Source organism: Gossypium hirsutum, chromosome A05 (assembly GCF_007990345.1).
Source record: "Gossypium hirsutum isolate 1008001.06 chromosome A05, Gossypium_hirsutum_v2.1, whole genome shotgun sequence".
NCBI lineage: Eukaryota > Viridiplantae > Streptophyta > Magnoliopsida > Malvales > Malvaceae > Gossypium > Gossypium hirsutum.
The window spans coordinates 20079960-20089562 of NC_053428.1; the positions used below are offsets into that span (position 1 = coordinate 20079960).

Genomic DNA, 9603 nt, shown 5'->3' on the forward strand with positions numbered 1-9603 from the left:
TTATAGTTTTTGTTGCAATTTAGTCCCTCACTAATTACCCCATCAAATAAGTTAATTTTTCTCAATTAACATTTTATCTAAATATTCTAAGCTATTACACAGCCCTTGATAAACATAATTCAATACCAAACACTACTATTTAATCTTTTTTTTTACAATTTGGTCTTAAAATCATTTTCTATTGAAATTACTTGATAAAATCATCATATAACAAAATTAGAGCTTCAATTCCATGTTAATTCATCCTAAACATCCAGCACTCATCAATGGTAACTTTCAAAATTACCCATGAAATAAAAAACTAATGAAATAAATAGTTGGACCTGTAAAAGTCTTAAAAACACAAAATTTACAAGAAAAGAGCAAGAATTGAACTCACATGTAGTAAAATACAAACATTTTCTAAAGGGTTCTTCAATGGTGCTTTTGGCTGAGAATTTTGAAGAATTATCTAGATATTCAATTACATCCTATTTTAACTATTAGGTTTTATTTTATTTCCAATTTTACCCCTTGTTCACACTAATTTTGTTATTTCTTATACACACATGCCATCCAAGCTTTTTAATGAGTGTATAATTCCCTTTTAGTCCTCCGTTATTATTCACTTAAGCTATTTAATCACTATTTCTCTTAATTAGCAAGTTTTGAACCTTTTTCAATTTAGTCCTTTTTAATTAATTAACTATCAAAATGTTAAAATTTTCTAACGAAATTTTAATACTAACTTAATGACACTCCGTAAATATTTATAAAAATATTTATGACTTGGTTTATGAAATCGAGGTCTCGATACTTGTTTTTGAAACCACTTTACCTAATAAATCTTTCTAAAACACATATCACCAATTCAAAGATCTTTATAAAATCACACTTAATTCATAATTACTAAATAAATTTTCTAACTCTCTCGTCGGATTTAGTGGCCCCGAACCACTATTTTCGACACCACTAAAAATTAGGTTGTTATAATAATTTAAACTAAATATAAATACAAAAAAATAGAAATATCGTATTACAAAAATTGTCGGCTAATAACAACTAAAGTTTGCTTATATGCTTAGATCCGAAAACATTTTCACTCATAACCTTGTAATAGAATGTTTAAGAACAGGGAAAGAAAGTTACTTAGACTTAGGAACGGTGAACGACACCGGAGCGGGATCTTTGCTCCTCAAACCAAGAGAACCAGATTGATGGCAAAAAGGGGAAAGTTTGGATAGAAGGAAAGGTAAAGAAATGCAAAAGATTAGTTCTTTGGGAACATTTGCTTTTTAGGAATCTGACACCGACATAAGCTTCTAGAGTTTACTTTTGGAGATTGGGTGCCAGCTAAGTCTAGGCTGTCTTTTAATTTGTTTTCTTTTTCAGTTTCATTTTATTTAATATTTTAGTTATTGTTTTTTAATTCTATTTGTTTCTTTATTCTCATAGGCCCCTCTTTAATGGGTTAACATGTACTTTAATTTATTTTTTATAAAGTTCAGCCCGGTTCATTTCAAAAAGAAAAAGTGTCAGCTAACAAAATATATTCGTAAAACTTTTATGTATTCATTAGATTAGAATTGAAGAAAGAAAGAAGGAATATAGAAAAATAAAAACAAGTAGGGGAAGCATTGGGCATAACCCAAATTAATTTTTAAGCACTTTTGGGCCTCAAATGCCATCAATCTAGTGTCAGAAAATGGATCAAAATCCCATTTCCTTTAAATAATAAAATTGGAACTAAAGTGGAGGAGGCAGGTAACCGTTTCTTTAGGTAACGAGTTCTAAAATAACGGATAAATCTAAAATTATAAATGAGTTTTAGTTTTGTTTAATTTTATATAAATTTTTTATTTGATTTAATTCTCATAATTTATTAACACAATAACATTATTTTATATTTATATATTACATGTATAAATAATATTTATCAATTTTAAAATAAATTAATATATTTATTTCTTTTAAATATGTATGATGAAATCAACATTCATTTGAACTATAATAAATATTTTATATATACTTATACGAAATTAAAATTCATATATTAAACTTTGTAATAGATAAAAATTCATACGTAATCTTAAAATTTATTCTAAAAGTATAAATACACAAGGTGGATGGAAAATAATTGAAAATGGAAATGGCTGTGGAGAAGTTGAAGCCACACAAAATTGAAATCACTCATAATTGGTGCCTCATATGAATAAATAATGCACTTGATAATAACAATCAGATTGATTGATGATCTTTACAACAAACAAATGAAATGACTTTGGTATTTGAACCAAAAAAAAATCGCTTTAATTAACTGGGATTGAACGCTAGCCTTCCCAGAATACCCTGTTTGTATGGCAAGAATGTTTTTTTCTTCATGTTCTCGGATACTGCTTTGTTCGTCGTGTAGTGTATCTCGTGAGCCGATGCTTTTCTTCTAGACCCACCTGAACCGGAGCGGTCGCCGGATTTCAAACTTGAATTCTTGCTATCTTCAGGTTTCTTGAAGAAGCTCGACGAGTACTTCCTCAATGAGTATTTATCTGTCGCATGTCCCTCGGATGCGCTTCTAAACAAGAGGAGATCTCTTAATCTCCATTTTCTGGAAGAACCCTTGTTTGATGAAAGCGAAGGTTTTGAATCCAATGATGGTGGCTTGTCATTGGTGCTTCCATTTCGCTGTTGTTTGTTTTCTTGTTCTTGTTCTTGTTCTTGTTCTTCCCATGGGTACTCGGAGACTCTGTAAGGAGAAAGCGATCTTGTTGCTCTGCGGCTTGAATTCTTGGATAAGTGATCTTGAACTCTTTCTCTTCCTCTTCTGCCGTCATCAGTTTGATTCCGACTGGTTTCAATGGCGGTTGCGAAAGGATCTCTGTCCTTCTTCTTCCTCGGTGAAAAAGCTTCCCGGAAAAACTTTCTGCCTTGGGATAACGGTGATGTTGGCGAGCGAGGCGACGATAAGAGCGGGCTTTTCTGGTTATACTCATCGACCTGTAAACGAGGTGGAGGCTTCAAGGGCTTGATTTTCCCTCCATCAAAGAGTTCTTCAGCTGACAGAGATGTTTTCTCCAAGGCCTCACTAAAATCAAAAGCAAAATCATCATCATCATCGTCATTTCTTGCGGCTCTTGGTGACTTGGGTGTACCTGGCTTTTCTTCCCAATCAAAAGGAATCGCCAAACAAGTGCTTCTTTTGCTTTTCTGCCTATCATCCATCATCGAGAACCTATCGAATTCGCGATAAAACTCGGACATTCTTGTAGGACTTGTGGGAGCACTGAAGAAACAGTCACCAAATCGTCTAGGCGTAGAAGGAGCACTTGAACGTGGAGATGATCTAGCGCTGTTGAAATCAAAATCCATCACTGGAGTATCCGGTATCACCACTTCCATTTTTTCCCCTTGTAAATCTTCCTGTGTGATTGAAAGTCAAATTATCCAAGTAGCAGACTGACAACCCAAAAGTGGTAAATGCTAAAATATATGCAAAAAGGCAGATGGACGGGAAGGAAAGGGTTGAGAAAGAGCGGAAGGTAGAGTTTTTTGACCGAGGAGCCGCCTTTTAATACCAAGGAAATTCCGTTGTCTGATTTTTCACTATTTGGTTTTATTTGTATTTTGGTTTCTTAGATAAAGCGGATGGATATATAAAACTGGTCATGGTGACCCACAACCAGGACACTGTTTTTTATTTTTATTTTTATTTTTTTTGTGAATTTTCCTTGAAGCAGAAGTTGACATGGACGTATATTTGTATCTTAAATAGATAAGAGCAGGTCAAATTTTCTCTTCTTGATTTTCATCATGATTGATATCATTTATGGCTTTGATATGATCTTTTAGCAGTAGCTTTTGACCCAATGGAAGGATCACATACTTCACCTGGTGATGGCGTCAGAGAGTACCCAATTTAGGGTACTTGTGCCAGAAATCCAAAACAAACCTGGTTTGGGAACTTCATATTTATCGTCCTCGATTAAATGGAAAATAAAAGGTTAGGTGACGGGCAGTTTTCATATTGGTTGCTTGTTACCATAGCATATAGTTAGAGAAACCGACCTTACAAAGATAAGTAAAATTTTATTACAAGCTCACTTGCTAATGATTTGGGCATGACTTCCTTAAATGTTAAAAGAAACTTGTAATTTGAAATGTCCAAAGGCTATTGGCTGCATCTTTCGTGGAAAGGCGGTTTATTGATGATCATGCAAACCTTAAAATTAAGAAATGAAACATGATTAGTTGATGAGAACAATAGTTAATTTCTCATTATAGTGCTCAAGTCTTTTACGCTATTGCTAGTTTTACTTAGAAATGACTGTTCATAATTTTCGTATTTGAATCTTAAAATTATACGCAATTATCAACTTTTTCCTTCCCCCACTAAATTGGCTCATTTGGATTAGAAATTTGTATTCTATTTTTATTATACAAACGTGCGCTCGAAAACTACTACTTGACTGATTCATGAAGATCTAGATGGTTAGACTTGTGACGGTGGAAAACTTCATTGGTGACAGAGGCTGTGTTTGGTGTGGTGCAGCTATTTCTTTTTTTTTTTTATCACTTCAGTTGAAATTTGTTTTCTAATTAGAGCTATCGGAAGATAATAATAGATGGGGAAAAAAAAAAACCCATCAAACTTCAACTTGCGCCTTCTTCTTTGATTTTCACAAGAAAAGTTATATTTTTCTTTTTTAGCATGGCTAAGATAAAGCAAACCATATTCTTCATGAAATGGTGATACCTCCTCCTTTCTTGTTTACACTCAAGAATAAACGTTACGATTGTGATTTGTGTCGGTGTTGGGATTAAAGAAGGAAATGTGGCAATAATGTCGGCTTTGTCTCAGGTTAGTGGGCTTATTTTGGATGAATTTAAGCCCACTTTTAGCTTGTTGAATGGCCAGGAACTGACTTGGGTAGCTTAGCCCAATTCTTTTGGACTAGTTAACAAGAGTTTAGCATTTAAGTGAACACTGAACCCAACAAGGGTCGATCAGGTAGGCAGACTTTTCAACTAATTTGAGCACATCAAAAGCTTCGGCCCATAAACCGTTTCATCCCAAACTCTTTTAACTATTCATTCTCTGTCATTTTTTCCTTAAATGTTATATTACTAATTTTACTGCCACTCTGTTGACATTTTTTTGACGAAATTCAACTTTCAAAGGCTTTCAATGGAAAAGAAAGCTGACGAGTCCATGTTCCTTAAAATTTTGCTTGACCTGCAAATCACAGCAGGGCCAGGACCATGTTGGTGAACCTCACACTTTCTAGCCTACGGTTCACAGGGGAGAACTGAGAAGCCTTCACTTCCAACCAATATACACAAACGCCAATAACAACTTTCTCCAGTTCATCATCTAGCGTTTGTATGTGGTTCAGCAATCAGCACCAAAGGAGAAAAGATTTTAGTGTTTCACATTCGTACAACTTCAGAAGGACCGTATATTTTTTAGGGCCACTGCTGCCCTGGCACGCATGGCTGGCGGCTTAAGTCGGTTCGTTTTCAATTTTTCATCACGGCACATGTGCTACAAGGGTAAATTAACAGTAATTGTACTAGTAACCACCAAAAAGAAACTAAGGGTGCGTTTGGTTCGCTGTATTGGATTAGAGGTGTATTGGGATTAGAGGTGTATTGGATTAGAGGTGTAATAGCAAATCAACTGTTCGGTTGAATGTAATAGAATAGAGGCGTAATAGTAATCTTGTGTTTGGTTGAATGGAATAGAGGTGTAATAGCATAATGGAAAAAACTAAAATGACTAGAATACCCTTAGCATAAATTTGTTTTGGTAAATGATTATTGTTATTGTTATTTAAATTTTAATAAGATTATTATTATCAATAATAAATAATTTAATCATATTTAAACATAATTTTTATTAAATATATTTTAATTAAAATATATAATTTAATAAAATTCTTAATAATTAGCAGAAATTTGTTTTGGTAAATTATTATTAACAATAAATAATTTAAAAGATAATTTAACATAATTATTATTAAATATAATTTAATAAAATTCTTAATATTAAATATTCTTATATGAATTTAATAAAATTATAATATATAATACTATAAAATATAATTTAAAATAATTATTATTAAATATAATTTAATAGAAATATATAATTTAATAAAATTCTTAATATTTAAATATTCTTAAATGAATTTACTAAAATCATAATATATAATACTATAAAATATAATTTAAAATAATTATTATTAAATATAATTTAACAAAAATATATAATTTAATAAAATTCTTAATATTAAATATTCTTAAATGAATTTACTAAAATCATAATATATAATACTATAAAATATAATTTAAAATAATTATTATTAAAAATATAATTTAGTAAAAATATATAATTTAATCAAATCATTATATTCCAATATAAATATCTTAGTCAAAATATGACTAATTTTCCGAAGCATGGGAAGAGGATTTATCTAGTAATTTTAAAATTTATCTCAAAAATGCTTAAATTAATAAATTGCAAAAAGAAATTACTGTAAGTTAGAGCATATGAAATTACTTTTTGAAGCATATGAAATTACTGTAAGTTAGAGCATATGAAATTAAGCAAAGATCCATTAAAATATGTTTTGAAGTTTGATACAATAGAGAAGGCAAACAAAATAACCCATTTTTATTAGCTGACCAATAAGTCCATTGGCAAATTTTACTCTATATTCTAGCCTAGTACTCATCCCCTTCATCTTCATCTCCTTCACCAGATTCCAAGCCCACTTCTTCATAATCTTTCTCAAGAGCAGCCAAGTCTTCTCTAGCTTCAGAAAACTCACCTTCCTCCATACCTTTACCGACATACCAATGCACAAATGTACGCTTTGCATACATCAGATCAAACTTATGATCAATCCTTGAGAACACTTTAGCAACAGTAGTAGAATTTGAAATCATGCAAACTGCCCTTTGAACCTTGGCCAAATCCCCACCAGGTACCACAGTTGGAGGCTGGTAGTTGATGCCACACTTGAACCCTGTGGGACACCAATTAACAAACTGGATGGTCATTTTGGTCTTGATTGTTGCCAGTGCAGCATTCACATCTTTAGGCACCACATCTCCTCTGTACATCAAGCAACAAGCCATGTATTTCCCATGGCGTGGATCACATTTGGCCATCATTGAAGCTGGTTCAAATGCACTGCTTGTGATTTCTGCTACTGATAGTTGCTCATGGTAAGCCTTTTCCGCGGAAATCACTGATGCATATGAAGACAACATGAAATGGATTCTAGGGTATGGGACTAAATTGGTCTGAAACTCATTCACATCCACATTCAAAGCACCATCAAATCTCAAAGATGCAGTCAAGGAAGAAATAACCTGTAAACGATCCAAACATCATAAGTATACACATACAATGCAAACAATCAAATTAAAGCTATCATTTATTGTACCTGAGAGACCAGCCTATTGAGATTAGTGTAATTTCATCTGAAGTTAATTTCATCTGATGCCCTGGAGTTAATTTCATCTGAAGACCACAAGAAGCAAGTAAGAAAACGAAATTCTAAATTCCACAAAAGAAACCAACTACTGCAAAACTTGAGAGCATCAGGAATAACCATTCTCTTGTCTTGTCATATGGTGCAAGAATCCCCTCATAAGCCTTCAATTCACACCAGCGAAAGCTGCCACCCCATGCTTAGTCTTTGCAAGGAATCATCCTGCAATCAAAGAAAATATCAATTACCATAAGGACAGTCAAAATGAAGCCCAGTTATATACTCCATATATGCTGAAGCCAAACACATTGCCTTTGCACCATAAGATTCATAGACCTTGTCAGCTATTAGTTTTCTCTCAATCCAACAATAATAACCTGAAGTACACTCATTCTACTCTCTTTCAATTCGTCCCTACATTTTACCTATAACCAACTATAACAAACACACAGATCTCTAACAAGAAAAACCAATAGCAAACTCTCATTATTAAACATAAAGCCAAATTGATTAGGAAACTACTTTGGAGGAAGATTGGCAGTAAGTTGCTCAAGTCAAGACTGGGAAACAGATCTCTAGATTCAATTTTGTAACACATGCAAGTTTTCCAAGTCTACCACTCATTTCACTACACAAAGACACCCTGAAAATATTGCATTCGATGGTTTAAAGTAGCTACCGTACCTTTCTGACCATTTCTTGAGGCTCAAATAGATATGCTTCGACCCAACTGTATCTGCCCGGAACATGATACCACCACTACAACCAAAGCTATTGTTTTATAAGACATGGTGAAAATAAGAGATCATGTAACTAACTATAACATAGATAATGCAAGAAACCAAATTCATTTTCTTATAGAAAATAGTGACTGAATTTGGCAGGCAATCTATTAGCAAATACTGATTCTTAATAGTAGATCCTATAGTAGTTAACAAGGGAACCATTAAATTCTCCAAACTTTAGAGACTATTCTTGAGTTCAAGTTGCAGAGACAAAAATTGGTGGCGAAGTAGTTACCAGTAGGATGGGAAGCTCATTCCGAGTACAGATGCAACATCAAGGGCTGATGCTCGAGCAACGACACCCTCATCCAAAACACGACATGCCTCGTTAATCGTTGGAAACAATACCATCTCGGTAATTTTTTCATCTGTAACTGATATAGGCTATTGAATGAGACCCAACAAAAATAAATCAGAAAAACAATGAAAGATATAGAGTGTTTTTTTGTTCTTAAGGCATTGGCACACAGAATGCTTCCAGCGGAAAAAAACATTGTTAATATACCTTTGAAATTCAAAGGTAGAAGACGTTTGTAGCTTCGCTCTAACCTCTGATTCTGGAAATGGGTGGATTCGTGAAGGACCGGAGGTGGATCGGTGGAGGTGGATTGGTGCCGGAGGTGAAGGTTGATTTTTGAATTGAGAAAAAAAGGGAGGAGGGCAGTCGGGCACGGGGTTAGGGATTTTGATTTGGGGAAGAGGGGAAACGGGAAATGGGGAAATGGGTGTTAAATACATGTTCAGAGAGGGAGCTGAAAAGAAGAAGACTGAGAGGGTAAAACAGGGAGGGTAAACTGAAGCAGCATCTAAACTGAGCAAAATGGAAGGATTAGAAATTGGTGGATTTCACCGATTAGGTGAGTAATGGTTTAGCCCCGTAATCGCAATACATTGAACCAAACAACGGATTAGAGGCGTAATAAGTGGGGTCCACCGATTAGGGGTGTATTGGCATAGCCAATACACCCAACCAAACATGGTGTAAAGGCTTTCTTGCTTCAGCTTTGGGGTGAGGCGTGCCAATCGGTTCCCATTAAAGCTCGAATGTTCTTTGCTCCCGTGTAAAGCTGACGCATACAATTCACATGGTCGTACCATATGAGGGGACACAAAAGTCAGAAACCAATCTTTGGCATTAAATTTGCTTAAGCTTAAGACAAACTTTTCATTCCAGGGTTTCACAACAACTGGACAGCACTAGTTTTATTGAGCCAGGATAATTAATAGAATTCGTACTTAAATATCTTTGTTACTTCAGCATAACCAACAACTATGAATATATATCAACAGGATTATTGTGACAGCCCTTATTTGGCCTTAGTCGGAAAGTGATTTTGGGGTCACAA

The 9603-nt window shown here is 33.9% G+C and overlaps 1 protein-coding gene and 1 pseudogene across 1 annotated transcript; both read right to left on the reverse strand.

Moving 5' to 3' along the window:
• Window positions 1–2135: 2135 nt before the first annotated feature.
• Window positions 2136–3781, reverse strand: LOC107960722 (uncharacterized). The gene has a single exon (XM_016897015.2). The coding sequence runs from the start codon at window positions 3373–3375 to the stop codon at window positions 2293–2295; it is 1083 nt and encodes a 360-aa protein (XP_016752504.2). The 5' UTR covers window positions 3376–3781; the 3' UTR covers window positions 2136–2292.
• Window positions 3782–6570: 2789 nt separating this feature from the next.
• Window positions 6571–9204, reverse strand: LOC107948448 (tubulin alpha chain-like; annotated as a pseudogene).
• Between the last annotated feature and the right edge of the window lie 399 nt (window positions 9205–9603).